The following is an 18,907-nucleotide window of genomic DNA, read 5'->3' on the forward strand; positions in this document are numbered from 1 at the left end:
TCCACGTCTTTCTTTCTTCAGTGGAGAAGAAATGAAGGTTTTTGAGGAACACACTCCAGGATGTTTCTCCATATAGTGACTTCAATGGGGTCCAACGGGTCGAAGGTCCAGATGTGAGTTTCAGTGCAGCTTCAAAGTCTCGACACGATCCAGCCGAGGAATAAGAGTCTGATCTAGACAAACCTTCGCTTATTTTATAAACAAAATAAACATTGATATACTTTTTAACCACAAATGGTTAAAATCGTCTGAATGAAATGTTTTCCTCAAAAACCTTCATTTCTTTTCCACTGCAGAAAGAAATACATGAAGATCTTGGATGACGTGCGGGAGAGTAGATTATCAGGACATTTTATTTCTGAAGTGAACTACTTAAAATACATTTTCTTATTTCTTCGGGGGTTTTTTTGGGCTGAGCCAGGACTTACATCACTACCCAGAATCCTCTCTGTCCGCGCGATGCGTCTGCGGATCTCACAGTTGCCGGGCTGCAGTATAATGATCCCTTCGCTGGAGAAGATGTAGAACATGTTCCCCACACTGAGCCCTACAACAACACACAGGTGCATTGATTACACACACACACCATTACTCGTCTTCTGAGAGAAAACAACACCAAACCGGGCTGAGAAAACCATTCCTAACAATCTGGCTGTCACACGGTTAGGCAGCAGAGACTATTAAAACCTCCTGCAACGACTCCAGAAAGTGCATTTGCAGGTCTGTCACCAGGGAGCAAACACCAGCTGCTAATGAGTGTGTGTTCACGTGATGCTCACAGCCGCCATGTCGTCAGAAAGCAGAAGGTGTAACAACACACAGGGGCAGGTAAGCTACGACTGACCAGTGTTAGCGGTCATCTGGAGGACTGTGGTGCTAATGATGATGTGCAAGACCGCAGTCTTAACCCCCTTAAAAAAAAAGTTATGTTTAGCTTTTTTAGAATCGTTTACTTCATTGGAATGGTACGAAACTTGGTAAAGGTTTTGGCACTTACTGTGTGAAAACACACACACAAAAAAAAAATCATGGACATGATTTGAAAAGGTTAAATTGTCCTGTTAAAAATAGTCAAAATGCAAATTTTCTGAGATATCAACCTCGGATTTGGAACACAACTTTTTATGGCTTTAATTTTCTAGCAGTTTTAGAGTAAAACATGATTTTGAAAGTATATATTTCATATAAAAATTGAAAATAGTATTTTTGTTCATTTTTCATAACAATAGACGTTCTGTTACTTTTTTAAAGTTCAATTTTTAAACTTTTTCACTTCAGCAATAATTCAGCAAAGATTTATGACAGTTTAAGTTGGAAATTACAGGTCAAATTTCTATGCTCAAAAAGCCAATAAATGGTTTGTAAATAAAGCGTAAATATAATATAAAAATATAAAAATACCCTGAAAATACAAAATATTAATTAAAAAACATGATCAAACTAAAATTTAGTACATTCATTTAATTGACAAAAATATAAAATATAATTCAGTCATTTTTGAGTGACACGTGAAGAGCTCCAGAGTTTAAGCACTTCCGTTTATTTCCCAGGCATTTTGGAAAATGTCTCAGACACAGAAACACCGGCCCAAACTATTTTACCAATCAGCCACTTTGCAAAAAATGCAGAGTATGAAAACGTACGATTTGTATAAAAAGTAAGCAATGTGCTGCATCTCTAACCACACATCTCTAACCACACATCTCTATCCACACATCTCTATCCACACATCTCTAACCACACATCTCTATCCACACATCTCTATCCACACATCTCTAACCACACATCTCTAACCACACATCTCTATCCACACATCTCTAACCACACATCTCTAACCACACATCTCTAACCACACATCTCTAACCACACATCTCTAACCACACATCTCTATCCACACATCTCTATCCACACATCTCTAACCACACATCTCTATCCACACATCTCTAACCACACATCTCTATCCACACATCTCTATCCACACATCTCTATCCACACATCTCTATCCACACATCTCTATCCACACATCTCTAACCACACATCTCTATCCACACATCTCTAACCACACATCTCTATCCACACATCTCTATCCACACATCTCTATCCACACATCTCTATCCACACATCTCTAACCACACATCTCTATCCACACATCTCTAACCACACATCTCTAACCACACATCTCTATCCACACATCTCTATCCACACATCTCTATCCACACATCTCTATCCACACATCTCTATCCACACATCTCTATCCACACATCTCTAACCACACATCTCTATCCACACATCTCTAACCACACATCTCTATCCACACATCTCTATCCACACATCTCTAACCACACATCTCTATCCACACATCTCTATCCACACATCTCTATCCACACATCTCTATCCACACATCTCTATCCACACATCTCTATCCACACATCTCTAACCACACATCTCTAACCACACATCTCTATCCACACATCTCTATCCACACATCTCTAACCACACATCTCTATCCACACATCTCTATCCACACATCTCTAACCACACATCTCTATCCACACATCTCTATCCACACATCTCTAACCACACATCTCTATCCACACATCTCTAACCACACATCTCTATCCACACATCTCTATCCACACATCTCTAACCACACATCTCTAACCACACATCTCTAACCACACATCTCTATCCACACATCTCTATCCACACATCTCTAACCACACATCTCTATCCACACATCTCTATCCACACATCTCTATCCACACATCTCTATCCACACATCTCTATCCACACATCTCTAACCACACATCTCTAACCACACATCTCTATCCACACATCTCTATCCACACATCTCTAACCACACATCTCTATCCACACATCTCTATCCACACATCTCTAACCACACATCTCTATCCACACATCTCTATCCACACATCTCTAACCACACATCTCTATCCACACATCTCTATCCACACATCTCTATCCACACATCTCTAACCACACATCTCTATCCACACATCTCTATCCACACATCTCTAACCACACATCTCTATCCACACATCTCTAACCACACATCTCTATCCACACATCTCTATCCACACATCTCTATCCACACATCTCTATCCACACATCTCTATCCACAGATCTCTAACCACACATCTCTATCCACACATCTCTATCCACACATCTCTAACCACACATCTCTATCCACACATCTCTAACCACACATCTCTATCCACACATCTCTATCCACACATCTCTAACCACACATCTCTAACCACACATCTCTATCCACACATCTCTAACCACACATCTCTATCCACACATCTCTAACCACACATCTCTATCCACACATCTGTAACCACACATCTCTATCCACACATCTCTATCCACACATCTCTAACCACACATCTCTATCCACACATCTCTATCCACACATCTCTAACCACACATCTCTAACCACACATCTCTATCCACACATCTCTATCCACACATCTCTAACCACACATCTCTATCCACACATCTCTATCCACACATCTCTAACCACACATCTCTATCCACACATCTCTATCCACACATCTCTAACCACACATCTCTATCCACACATCTCTATCCACACATCTCTATCCACACATCTCTAACCACACATCTCTATCCACACATCTCTAACCACACATCTCTAACCACACATCTCTATCCACACATCTCTATCCACACATCTCTATCCACACATCTCTATCCACACATCTCTATCCACACATCTCTATCCACACATCTCTAACCACACATCTCTATCCACACATCTCTATCCACACATCTCTAACCACACATCTCTATCCACACATCTCTAACCACACATCTCTATCCACACATCTCTATCCACACATCTCTAACCACACATCTCTAACCACACATCTCTATCCACACATCTCTAACCACACATCTCTATCCACACATCTCTAACCACACATCTCTATCCACACATCTGTAACCACACATCTCTATCCACACATCTCTATCCACACATCTCTAACCACACATCTCTATCCACACATCTCTATCCACACATCTCTAACCACACATCTCTATCCACACATCTCTATCCACACATCTCTATCCACACATCTCTATCCACACATCTCTATCCACACATCTCTAACCACACATCTCTAACCACACATCTCTATCCACACATCTCTATCCACACATCTCTAACCACACATCTCTATCCACACATCTCTATCCACACATCTCTATCCACACATCTCTATCCACACATCTCTAACCACACATCTCTAACCACACATCTCTATCCACACATCTCTAACCACACATCTCTATCCACACATCTCTATCCACACATCTCTAACCACACATCTCTATCCACACATCTCTATCCACACATCTCTATCCACACATCTCTATCCACACATCTCTATCCACACATCTCTAACCACACATCTCTAACCACACATCTCTATCCACACATCTCTAACCACACATCTCTATCCACACATCTCTATCCACACATCTCTATCCACACATCTCTATCCACACATCTCTAACCACACATCTCTATCCACACATCTCTATCCACACATCTCTATCCACACATCTCTAACCACACATCTCTATCCACACATCTCTATCCACACATCTCTATCCACACATCTCTATCCACACATCTCTAACCACACATCTCTATCCACACATCTCTATCCACACATCTCTATCCACACATCTCTGACCACACATCTCTAACCGCACATCTCTATCCACACATCTCTAACCACACATCTCTAACCACACATCTCTATCCACACATCTCTATCCACACATCTCTAACCACACATCTCTATCCACACATCTCTATCCACACATCTCTATCCACACGTCTCTAACCACACATCTCTATCCACACGTCTCTAACCACACATCTCTATCCACACGTCTCTAACCACACATCTCTAACCACACGTCTCTAACCACACATCTCTAACCACACATCTCTAACCACACATCTCTATCCACACATCTCTAACCACACATCTCTATCCACACATCTCTAACCACACATCTCTATCCACACATCTCTAACCACACATCTCTATCCACACATCTCTAACCACACATCTCTATCCACACATCTCTAACCACACGTCTCTAACCACACGTCAGCGAAAGCCTCGTGAGACTGCGTTGGGAAAGCTCTCTAAGGAGTCAGGTTCACACAGAAAACATTTGTGCAGGTAAAAACACGAGACGCAGGTCAGTGGAGGAAAAAAAATTGGTCTGTCAAGTGTTTTTTTATGTTTTTATGTAATTAATTGAACAAATTAATCAAATTTGGCTGAGAAATTACCCCCAAAAGTTCATTTAAAGTCATTACTGAGTTAGATAAGGAAAGCATTAAATAGACAAAATAAAAAGTAGCTTTAGAAAGAAATATTTTATTTGATTCAACATAGAATTTATTATTAACGGCCATGTAAATTATGACATTTTTTGGTGAACTGTCCCTTGGGTATTTATTATTATAGACGCTTACAGACGTCCATCACGTTTACATTGAAAGCTCTGTGAAATGTTTGTTCTGTGTGAACTGAAGACTTGAATGTTCAGTATCTTAATGACTGGAGCTGGAGATCAGCCGAGTGTCACACATACTGGATGAACGTGACACATTAGGGCTTTCCACACTTGAAGTAGTTAACCCTGGGTCATTCTAAACTCTGGCTAAACTGAATCTCAGGATTCAAAAAAAGTCAGAATTGTGAGATAAAAAAAGTCACAATTATCTTTTTTATTTTTTATTCTGTGGTGAAAACAAGCTTCCATTCAAATGAGTCAATTGTTGACATCCAATGCAAGTTGTGGATCGATGCTCAGCTTATTAGGAGAATTATCTGAGGAATGAAATCTCTGACTTACACAGTGTGAGACACATTGTTTTTTTTCCAATGAGAAGGCAAGCAAAAGTCTCAAATTGCTCTCATTTGTGTCTCTTCTCTGCACTATGGCCAGGTACGACACAGACAGAGAGAGTAAAATGCCCTTTGCCGTGGTTAAGAGATCATGAGTAGCTTAACGCTTCATGGTAATGACTAGGGGTGTAGCGATCCCCTCATGTCACGATTCCAAACATATCACGACACTAAACTCACAATACGATATTATTATTGTAATATTCCAAGACATATAATAAAATATTACCAAAAAATGCTAAATTTGATATTACATTGTGTGTGTAAATGAATAGTCTTGGAATTGGTGCTGAAACCCAAAGCACAGGACAATAGAAAAAACCAGAATAACAATATTCATGATTCTGAAGCTGAAAATACTGAATTATTGTAGATTAATATGATGATCTCTGTCACCGACTAGATATATTTAATATAATGTAGGACACTTTTACTGGTAACATCAGACATCTGGCATTATCAGGACCACAGATATTCCCCCATTGCATTATTATACATTATATTCAACATTATACATAGTATACTGACACTAAAACTCTGTAAACTTGAATTTTTTCAAGCACAGTAATTTTTATTTTGGGTGAACTATCCACAATACATATTGTCACTATCTACGATACATATTGTTGCATTTTTATTGCGATATATTGTGACACGATGTATTGTTACACTCCTAGTAATGATATTACACTAGTCTTTCACCAAGTAATAGTCCATTACCCAAACAGCAACATAGATTCGGCCCAGATCTGGCCCACACCCGGTACGCATGTGTACCAGATGTGGCCCGTATCTGGGCCGACACTATGTTGCTGTCTGGGTAGCTTAACTTTGTGCTGTTACGACACAATTAATACATGTTTCAGATATGCCAGGATTTGTTCATTTCAGTAAGAACTTATTCAGTCCATACACACAGTCTCTTTAAAAATGTTTTTTTTTTCTTCATAAAATACATTAAGCAGACATATAATCAGACATTTATTTACCTTCCTCCCTCCAGAGAATGTTGGCCACTAGATGGACAGCATGAGGAAACACAGAGCAGAGTTAGTGGACAGCAGAGACACACACAGGACACGTGAGGAACGGGACTGTCTGCAATAATAGTGATTTCACATTAATAAGATCCCCTGGACTACTAAAAGATCTGGTAATAAAGGCCCTGAAGGTGGAAATGTGCTTCATTTCAGTATCACACTGTGCTTTTTCTCTGAGATTCCTTGGTCAGACTTTACTTGAAGGGGTGTGCATAAGACTGACATGACACCTTCATAATCATGACATGACACATGTTTATGACAAGTGTCATTCGCTCAATTATGACATTTTTAATGCAAATATGACTTTGTTTGAGATGTCTTTGTTGTGACAACTTGACATAAACCAATACATCATAACCTGCAGTGTCTTTGTCATGACAACTTGACATTACTAAGACAACATAAATTGTCATAAATATGTCATAAACATGACATATCAGATTAATGATCAAACTTAAGAAACCACTTAGCTTTAGGGTTAACATTACATTAAACTGTCAGGTAATAGGTTTTGACATTGGCTGTCATGAGGCATTATAACCACTGTAGTTGAGGTCAAGAAAAATATTCATGACACAGTTATAATGGCCTCATGACAGCCAATGTCAAAACCAACCACATGACAGTTTAATGTAATGTTAACCCATAAATCTAAGTGGTTTCATTAATCTGCTATGTCATGTTTATGACATATTTATGACAATGTATGTTGTCTTGGTTTATGTCAAGTTGTCATAACAAAGACATCTCAAACAATGTCATATTTGCATTAAAAATGTCATAATTGAGCGAATGACACTTAATGACAGTTGCCATAAACATGCATAAAACCTCCTTCATATTCATAACATGTGTCCTGTCATGATTATGAAGGTGTCATGTCAGTCTTATGCACACCCCTTCAAGTAAAGTGTTGCCGATTCCTTTAGTGAGTCCCTCTGAGCTCACTGAAACAGAAGGCAGATATTACTAAAGCCTTGTCACACATGGACATGCACTTTTCAGAAACGTGTCTGGTATCCATTCTAGAAATCAGCAGAAATACAGTGTAGAAAAACACAACAACAGCAGTGTACAGCAACAGTAGAGAAGTATTTAGCATTGCTTTGGTTGATGTTTTTATGCGTCTCAGAGACACCAAATTTAGTCAGTTTCCATTGGGAAAAGTTGAGGCATGATATCAAAGTGAAACTTTATACTTTATTTTCATAACCTCATGAAATATCAACCTGCTTGTTCAATTTTAAGTCTATTTTTCGAGATATTAAATTGGCCTTGAGGTCTCTCAGCTCCAAAACACGAGGGTTAACATATAAAAGACTTATACAAAGGTCTTATTCAAGATGATTTGAATGCAAAAATAACCAGCCTTTGTCCTCTTCGTATGGGACTTGTCACCTGTCTTTTATGAGGCCCTTTATATTCAACAAAGACATTGTGTTACAGAAAATATGACGGATGGAAGTTGTATTATAACACTTTGATGGAGCTCATGGACAGAAAACACTACTTTTATTCCTTCTAGTTTTATCATGCTGATGCAAGTCTTCCATGTCTTACTGTATATTACTGACACGTACTAATATAATTAAGAAATAAGGCATGGGAGGAAGGTACTGATGCATGATTTACACCTCTTTCAGTAATAATGTCGGGTTAAGGTTGTATTGTATTACTCCACTAAGGCCAAATTTGGCCGGAAAATAATCCCCCATTTACTGACATAATCAGATCTATAGACCTTCATTTCACTGTAATTGAACACTGTAAATTTAACAGTCCAGAAAATATCTATAATTTTCGAAACAGGAATTGGCTTATGGGCAAAGACACCACAGGGTTGTTCACATCTGAAGATGTTTATTGCTGTATGACCATTAAAACCGTATTAATGACAAACTGTCCTTCCCGCATTAGTGACTTCATTACATATGAGCCTACTTGTAAACCCTTCCCAGTAATGACTGAACCAGCAACCCATACGATAGAAGAGTTTACCACTACATCTGAGCCAACAACACGATTCTCCCAAATACAGTACAGAGCATCACAACAAAAATACTAGCGAGTGACTACAATCACACTGTAAACAAGTGGTAACCTGCAAATGCTACTATAAGGGCTTATTCTGCCTGATTTAAAGGGATAGTTCACCCCAAAATAAAAAAAAAATTGTCATTTACTCACTCCTAGCATTGTTAAGGAAGCAGAAACACTCTGTCGGTTTAAATCTAGACTCTTTAACCTAGCATGCACTTAACATGTAATCAGTTAAATGATTGTTAGGCTGCATAAATAAGGTCAGCCGGAACTGGGAACACTTCCTACAACACCTGATGAACTCGTTACATTATAAGAAGAATGGCATCTACGCTAGTATTAGTCGCTCTGTTTATCCCGAGGTTTACAGTAGTCAGCCGGATCCGAGCCGTATCCAGATCAGATGGTGGACCTGCGCCTGCACACGTCCACAACACAGCCCTGAAGTGCCAGCGGAGACAGAGTCAACTAGACTATCCTCTGCGAAGGCCTCATTGACTAGCCTGGCTCCGCTACGTACTCTCAATTTTCATTTTCCTTCAGTTCTACGTCTGGGATTGTGGTGTATTCTTTGGTTTTCTCCGGTCAATTCTTTACCGGTCCAATCGGCGAACAGAGGGAGTGGGTGAGAACGATGACGTTGATGTTGTGCGCTAGTTTGAGTCGTCATACGTCACGACCAAACGTTAGCGATTGGTTATGTCAGATCCAGAGTGACTCTGGGCAGATCCAATAGTTTTAGACTTCAACAGAGGACCGCCTACAAGGAAGTTAACGCTTGTCAATGGAGCGAGGCCAGACTCTCTGTACGAATGAAATGTACGAGAGTCTGGTGGGACCAGGCTACTCATTGACACCTCAAAAGTCAATTTTTTTCACAAAATTTTTGTTCTTCCTCTGTACAGATCAAAATGATTCCTGTTCATTGTTCCATCCATTGTTAAAAGCGCTATATAAATGAAGATGACTTGACTTCACACGGATCCGTGGAAACGACTAAAAACGCTGTATAATGCATGCCAGAAAAGATATTGGCGATGTCACTTTGTAAAGAAAGACTACGCGCACAATTACATATTCAAACGCGCAGGCCTATTGACTAGACCGGTTTCACAGATTCCCGATTTTAAAGTTTACACGGAGATGATAACGGTATCGTTTTCAAATAAACAATTTCAAAGTTTGCATTCTCAGGCCACCAAAACACCACTGTTGTGTAAATTAATGGCCAGAACGCAATAAAAGTTGAAAACGGTGTCGTGCAAACGGCCCTTAAGTTAATAACTAATGATTTTTACAACGGAAATGAATTAATCAAAAACTTACTTAAGCTGGACAGTGACTCTCTTTCTAGATCTTCCGTACAACCTATGTTGCATTCATTTCCTATTATCACTGTGAAGCTGCTTTGAAACAGTCTGCATTGTATAAAGCGCTACATAAATGAAGGTGACTTGACTTGACTCAAGTTGTTCCAAACCTGAGTTTTTTCTTCTGTTGAATAAAAATATATTTTGAAGAATGTTGGTAACCAGTGTACGGTAGCCAGTAACTTCCATTGTGGAAAAAAAAATACTACGGAAGTCAAAGCCTACCGTCACCAACATTCTTCAAAATATCTTCTCTTGTGTTCAACAGAAGAAAGAAACTCATTGAGGTTTTGAACAACTTGAGAGTGAGTAAATGATGACAGAGTTATCATTTTTGGGTGAACTAAAAATAGCTTTGTTTGTATAAATTGAAATAGGTAGATGGTTGGGTGTTAATAATTTTGACTTGAATAAAACCAGTTCAACTACATCTAGATGGCGGACTAGATCCGCTACACTGCTGATTATTATTGCTGCTGATGCAGAGCAAGTTTGGACTTGCTACTGCTAACAGATACACAGATACACAGACACGCTGTTGTGAGCATGTGAGATATAAATAGACAATCCCGTGGTAGATCTAGGCAGGTGGAGCTGGGGGAGGTGGAGGGGTTCAGAGGAACTAGCCTACAGCAAACACTGGACCAGACTATTTAAATGATGAGCACGCAATCTCATTGGTTGCGGGATCAGCAGACCAATCAGCTTGTGCCATGCGGTAATGATGTGATTGCTTGCAGATTGCATGTAAACGACCGACTAGCCCTCTAGAGTTTCATGACTGAACTACATATTTAAGTTAAATAAACTTTTTTTTAGTGCATAGTTCATTACATAATCATTACAATCTTTGCTGAAACAGATTCTATATCATCACTCACGTGTCTTACGCGCCGAATCTTCCACAAACAGAGATGAGATGTCTTCATCCACGCCAACCTCGTTTCTAGCGATGCATGTATAAGCCCCAGTGTCTTCATAACGCACACTTCCGATGTGAAGCTCACTGCCATTAGCTGAAGAAATACAACAACACAGAGTTAGATGATCACAGATCGCATTTACTGTGTAATCCCTATATTTCCTATCTCTTCCCTGCTAAACAATCCAGGATGGCTGGTCCAGTATGGGATGGTGGACTGCTAGCCCGGGTTAAGGAGTGAGGAGTGCTGGTGGACCAGCTCAGTTTGACTGACCAGCAACTATACCAGCTCTAACCAGCATAAACCAGCATGGACCAACACGGGATTCAAGCTGGATTGTTAAGCAGGGTTAACACTCGGGGTGTGCAGCAGAGCCAATCTAAATAGACATATAGCTGTAAATGTGTGTGAAGTGGTATTTAAATTCATATTACTCTGGGAGACGCACAGAGATGGCAATGCATTATTTCATTTGCAATCGCTCTGAAAAACACTCATTTACTTCACACACTCATTATTGCGTAGTGATTTTAGAGGATTGTGTAAAATATTGTGCTATGAACCCCTGGCTCAGCTGTTATCCAGCAAACAGGAAGAGTGACTGTGTATGCCGAATATGTTTCCTATTATTCGGTAGAATTCATTATTCAATTTAAAGCCATTATCAGTGCCTTTCCGAATAAGGTGTTTTGCTTCGGGCACATCCCTAGTTAACACACACACACCAAAGAAGAAAAAGTGCCTCTAACAAAATCAACAAGCACCTACAGGGCAATAACATAAATCTCAAAAGTAACTTTGAAGTGTTTGTTCCTAGAGTCGACCAATAACATTTTTCATTGACAGAGCTTTGGGTGAAGGCATTCCTAAACCCATAAAGGCTTCCCTGTGGTGCAGCTAATACTGTGCCGAGTTATAAAGCCCAATACTTAGATTTATTGAGTGTTTGTTTTTTCAGCAGAAATGTTTTCTTTCAAAAAATGACCAAAGGAAGGAAAGGTAAAGTTGGCGTGTCTTGTCTTATATTTCAGAACTTTTTCTTTTAAATTGGGTTTCTTTTGTCAAGTAACCTAAAACTGTGTTTCATGTGGTGGCATCTAAACTCAAGCCAAAATAAGATGCTGAATAAACAGATGAGAATGATGTGTGGCACAGGATGACGATTATCAAGAGAAATAAACTTTAATAAACACTCAGAGAAAACCACAACCACTTTAAACGTTAACGTGAGACAATGAACTGAGAGAAACTGAGGGCTTAAATACACAAAGAAAGATCATTAACGGAACAAGGAACAGGTGCGAACTAATCAGGAACCATGACAACTAATGAATGAACGAGAACTCAGGCAAAACAGTGAAGAGGAAAATGAAACTGATGCCCCGTTTACACGAAGGGAAGACGCAGATATTTCCCTGCGGTTTGGCCTCTCATTTACACGAAAACCCCGTGTTTATCACAGAAAACGATTATTTCTAAAAACTCCAGCCAAAGTGGAGATTTCTGATAACGCCGGTTCTCTAAATACCCGGCTATGTGTAAATGTGGCCTGAACATGGCAATACAACTAAACAGAACATGACTATGAAAGATCGCCAGACTGCTACAATAGTGAGCCTTCTCTACTGTAAAACCTGCTGCCACTGAATGCTAGTACACGGTAGTTACAGATCTTACATATGAAGTGGGATAACAGTTTCTACTATGTGCTGTGTGAGTTTTGAAGGCTTGTTGGGAGCGCTCTCTCTCTCTCTCTCTCTCTCTCTCTCTCTCTCTCTCTCTCTCTCTCTCTCTCTCTCTCTCTCTCTCTCTCTCTCTCTGTCTCTGTCTCTGTCTCACACACACACACACACACACACACACACACACACACACACACACACACACACACACACACACACACACACACACACACACACACACACACACACACACACACACACACACACACACACACACACACAAGATGCTACAGTTACTTTGATGGTGTTTTGCTTTTATTCTTATTGAGCTTTTGATGCTAATTAAATTCAGTTATAAAAGCATTGCAAATGACTTTACTTTCATTAGCAAATGGATTTCATGAATGAATAATTCTTCAGTCATTAAAAGGGTGTCTGACAACATTTCTCCATCATTTAATAATAAATGAGGGTCGGCTATAGGATTGTTGTGTCTGCGTGCTGAACTCAGTCGTGATATGGGCTTTAGCACGAGGACAGAGTAGTGAAGCTCATACACATCAGTGTCCATACACACATCATATCTCTGCACCTGTGAATACTGACCACATCACCTTCATGAAATCCTTCATCACCTGCCGATACTGGGATTCGGTCACCCAAAGATTCAGCGTTTGAAGTAATAATGAGCATGAAGATAATAACACTGCTTTATGGATGAACACACACGATCTCCAAATCAAAGCGGTGCTTGTAAACTGAGAACGGCTGATGTTGTGTGTGTGTGTGTGTGTGACACCTCAGGACGACTGCTCTCGAAGTTCAGCGAGTCTCAGATCCTGTCTTGATCACAACACAAGCATCTCTGAACGCTGTGTGTGTGTGACTCGAGCGCTTTCATGTGCCGCGTCAAAGATCACACACATGCAGGGAGTTCTCTCTCTCTCTCTCTCTCTCTCTCTCTCTCTCTCTCTCTCTCTCTCTCTCTCTCTCTCTCTCTCTCTCTCTCTCTCTCTCTCTCTCTCTCTCTCTCTCTCTCTCTCGCTCTCTCTCTCTCTCTCTCTCTCTCTCTCTCTCTCTCTCTCTCTCTCTCTCTCTCTCTCTCTTCACCTTTATTCTCTCATCTCTAGCACTCTACTTTCCTGTCCTTCTATTGATCTCATCCTATCTATCCTCTAAACAGACACGATTCAAACTCTTTATACTGCTTTATACTTTCTTTTGCAGCTTGACTTCATATTTCCACATCAGCTGCATTTATGTACTGCAAGTGGATTATAGACATGAAATTATAATTAGCCTTTTGCATAGAATTATTATTTGTGAGCTCATATTAATTCAGAGCCTTTAAAACATTCATTTGTCACACCGCAGGGGCATTTCAACTCGAGAAGACAAAAGAAATTGCCACCATTTCCAGGTCCGGATATTCAGGATATGCATTTTCTCTCATACAGTATATTCATATTCAATTCAACCTCATAAAAATAATGTTACGCATTTACTCGTGTACTGAATGCTGAGACAAGGGCATGATTTACAACTAGACCTTACAAGAACAAACAGCATTTAAGGCGACAGTGTCAGAGAGGAAATATGTATAATCATCATAATAATAATCAAGGTGAATATCTCTTTATTTATTATGCACGAAAAGTGAGTATTAGCTGTGAAATGTGCCTAAGGTCGATCATTTTGAGTGAACGTAAAACATATAATTTCCACCACACAATGCTATCGAATACAATATATGACGTCAGAGATATACAACCTCTGCCAGTGATGATGTGTGTGTGACCGGTGTAGACCAACTCACAGGAGTAGTGGTCATTACATCAGCTATTTTTTTGCAATTTAATCTTAGTCCTGTGTGAAATGTACTTTTTAGATTTTATCATAATTATTTATAGTCAACCTTATCCTGTTTTTGTTCGGTCAAGCTTTAGTCAATGAAAACGTATAGTCACATTTTCGTCATGGTTCATTATGGTTTAATTGATAATCACGATTATTTTGCACAAAATTATAATCGCAATGATTGTTGTAATTTTTTTAAACCAATTTTTTGTTGTTGGCACAAATCAAGAGAATGTCGACTCATATCCAGGGTTTATTTTACCTCATCTATTTATTCTAGACTATTTATCATATAAATGAACACACTTTTTCATCATAGTTTTCGTTAACGAAATGAACATGGGAGTTTATTTCCTAAAAGGAAAAAGTGTCTATAATTGGAAAAACACACAAAAACAATATTAGTTTTATTTACCTAAAAATAACAATTCATTTAAACCAGGGATTCCCAATGTTTTTGTCAGCTGAACCCCTTTGATCTAAAATGTTTATTTGAATTAGAGATTTTACATTAATGTTTCCATAATTTAGCAACTTAGCATATTTAATCTTTATTTAGTGTTTAAGTGTTTTATTTCGATTGTTTTCACTTTAAATGATTTTTTATTTGATATTTTAATGATTTAATAATTATTAGCTTTTCATCAAGTCGAACCCCAGGTGGGAAACCCTGATGGAAACTATGGTTTGTGATTGTTGACCTGGCTTCATCTATGAATATAAATCAAGACTCGTTTTTTTTGCGTCGCCATCAGTGTCTATCCACAAGTCTATCCATCTTTCCATATAGCAATAAACCAGAGATAATCATTTGACACAAAATGACACATTGTGTCTCCGCACTGAGCTAGGCCTGTTATTAGTCATACTGTGAAAGTGAATCTTGATGCTGTACATATTTCTGTGGACACAAACAGAAACAGGAGAGCTTTAAAAGAGCACTTATAAAATATTAACGTGTGCATGAAAACAGAGTGAAATGAAAGCAGACAGAAATCAGAAATACACACACACACACACACACACACACACACACACACACACACACACACACACACACACACACACACACACACACACACACACACACACACACACACACACACACACACACACACACACACACACACACACACACACACACACACACAACACAAGAGGATAATGAATGGCCAGAGAAACACAAATGCTCATCTAAACTACCGTACACCACTTCCACTAACATTCTGTGTTATAAAATCTCCAAAGAACGAATAAATAACCAAACGATGGAGCTGAAACAAATAAATGAGAGAAATGAGACCTTGAAGCTCTCGTCTTTTTTATACAGGACTTGAGCAGCACAAACATCTGATGCAAATAACAGCCTATTACAGGGTGCAATGGACCGCACTCAACCAATAAAGTGCTCTAATAAGGGGCTACTCTGTAAACAATACTGCACTCCTGCTGGAAACCACAGACCTCTTCAAGAGAGCTTTTGCCTGCGCCCGCCATCTTCATCTCATGCACTGTTTTTATCATCATCATCATCCTTTCAGGATCCGCAGGTTCACTCCCACAGCGCGTCAGCAACGACTTAAAGCACAGTGCAATCCACTGCTGTGTGTGGAGGGTGTTTGCTAACACTACATGAAGACCATGTTTAAAATCAATTATAGCTCCATTTATAAATATTAGTATATTTATAAAGACTCATTAAGACCTACACTGCATTATAAGAACAGTTATAGTTACATTAAAATTATTTTTAGTCATGCATTTGCTTTTTCAATGTGCATGCTCATAATCCATTATAGACTGATTTATGTATTTATAATAACATTATATGCAACCTGAATTGCTATAATGGTATTATATTTTAGTTGCAATGACTTTAGTAATTGTAATTTATTTCTGTCAAATAAGTGAATATATATAGTTATTAATAGCCGTGTTGTGTTCTTATAAATCCCTATTGTGAGTAATAATACAGTTACTAACCTCTTTAATTGCACCATTGATGCTTTAAGTAAAGTGAAAACGTACGATGCAATTTTCCTAAAGCAAATGTTAAGAAATCATGATGTTCTCATACATTTTAAGTTAAATGTTAAATATAACTAATGAACAATAAACAGAAAAAAACAGAAATCATTAATACAAATAGTTGAAAAAAAATATTTTTAATCTTACATACTAGCAAAACTATGGAAGCTTGTTTCCGCCACTGAATAAAAAAAATAAGAATAAATAATTGCGACTTTTTATCTCACAATTGCGAGATATGAAGTCAGAATTGTGAGAAATAAAGTCGCAATTGCGAGATAAAAAGTCGCAATTCTGAGAAATAAAGTCACAATTATGAGAAATAAAGTCGACTTTCTCACAATTGCGAGTTTACATCTCGCAATTCTGACTTTATAACACATAATTGCGAGTTTATATCTCGAAATTCTGACATCTTTTCTCAGAATTGTGAGATATAAACTCGCAATTTCGACTTATCAGGCCAATTCTAAGGGGGAAAAAAGACTAACTTTTTCCCCCTCAGAATAGTTTATATCTCACAATTCTGACTTTAAAACACGCAATTTCGACTTTATATCAATCAATTCTGACTTTATATCTCGCAATTCTGACTTTATAACACGCAATTGCAACTTTATTTCACGCAATTCTGACTTTATATGTGATGTAAACTTGCAATTGTGAGAAAAAAAGTCAGAATTGTGAGATAAAAAGTCGCAATTACCTTTTTTATTTTTCATTCTGTGGCGGAAAGAAGCTTCCGTACAAAACACTGCAACATTATTTTTTAAAGAATAATTCCAAACTGCTATAAGCAAAACCATGGATAAATTAAAATGACCATTCATGACCTCTAATGCAAACATTAGCCATAAAGACATAATTGATAACCAACTGGTACAGCAAACAAGTGTCTCTGGGTCTATCTTATATTTGATCTTTTAAAAATCAGTGTATATTATGAACATGCACATTGAAAAAGCAAATGCATGACTTATAAGGAATTATAAAAATAATTTAAATGTAACTATAACTGTTCTTATAATGCAGTATAGGTCTTAATGAGTCTTTATAAATATATTTATAGAATAGTAATACTTATAAATAAATATAAACGGGGTTATAATTCATTATAAGCATGGTCTTCATAGAAAGTGTTACCGAATGTTTTTCATATGCTGCCCATTACACGTCAGTCTGTTTATCTCCCCGTCTGTCTTTATCTGATTCCCAAGAGGAAGGGCTGAGGGTCGTACCGAGAAGTGAAATCTGCTTGGATGCGTGTGGCTGCAGGTCCAGGCCATTCTTCAGCCAGGACAGTTTGGGGTTTGGTAGACCATCTGCATGGCAGTGCAAGCTGGCAGCAACCCCCGGTTCCTGGGCCTGAGTCTCCGGGTACACCAGGATTACTGGAGGCACTAGAAGGACAAAGAGACAAAAAAAAAAAAAGAGACTGTGAACAACAGAGAAAGTCATTCAATTCCAGAACAATTGCTTTGTTTTGGATTCCCTGCTTTGTGTTAGTCAGAAATGGTCATTTAATGACACGAATGAGAGATGAGGTGGGGGGGATTGAGCAACAAACACACGTCCCGCTCAAGGCTGTTCATTCAGCTGTATCTCTCTTCAATTAGAGCGGCTCTACTGACAAAACAAGCTCGCAAACAATCACACGTATTGTCCTCGTTAATTGAAAATTCTCCCAGTATTTTCCTCTCACAAATATATTAAAGGATTTTTAACTTTTGTTTCAATACAGGGTTCGTTTACATCCCTTCATCTCCCTCAGTGAAAAAATATGCCTTGTTATTAAAGGTTTGAACAACCTAAAGATGAAAACTTTTTCCTTTATCAACACAATTTCAAAAAAGGTTTGAAATCCAACAAATACTGGAGATGAAGGGATATAAATAAGTATACACTCCAGAAGCATTCATGCAGCAATGATGGCTACAGAGAGATGGGGAAACTAGCATATAATTGTAGAAAGCAAATTAC

General features: G+C 38.6%; 1 protein-coding gene across 2 annotated transcripts in view; it reads right to left on the reverse strand.

Moving 5' to 3' along the window:
• fstl4 (follistatin-like 4) overlaps positions 1 to 18,907 on the reverse strand; it is a 124,561-nt gene that overhangs the window by 28,310 nt on the left and 77,344 nt on the right. Inside the window, exons 5-8 of one of the 2 annotated variants that reach the window (XM_056242750.1) lie at positions 18,166 to 18,327; positions 11,319 to 11,453; positions 6,974 to 7,000; positions 429 to 547 (exon numbers count right to left, since the gene is read on the reverse strand). In XM_056242750.1, the coding sequence (XP_056098725.1) occupies positions 429 to 547; positions 6,974 to 7,000; positions 11,319 to 11,453; positions 18,166 to 18,327 (443 nt within the window). The remainder of the gene's footprint in view (positions 1 to 428; positions 548 to 6,973; positions 7,001 to 11,318; positions 11,454 to 18,165; positions 18,328 to 18,907) is intronic. The other variant, XM_056242751.1, reaches the window with a different exon arrangement.

This window comes from Rhinichthys klamathensis, unplaced genomic scaffold, assembly GCF_029890125.1.
Source record: "Rhinichthys klamathensis goyatoka isolate OS25496 unplaced genomic scaffold, OSU_Roscu_1.1 h1tg000750l_1, whole genome shotgun sequence".
Lineage (NCBI taxonomy): Eukaryota > Metazoa > Chordata > Actinopteri > Cypriniformes > Leuciscidae > Rhinichthys > Rhinichthys klamathensis.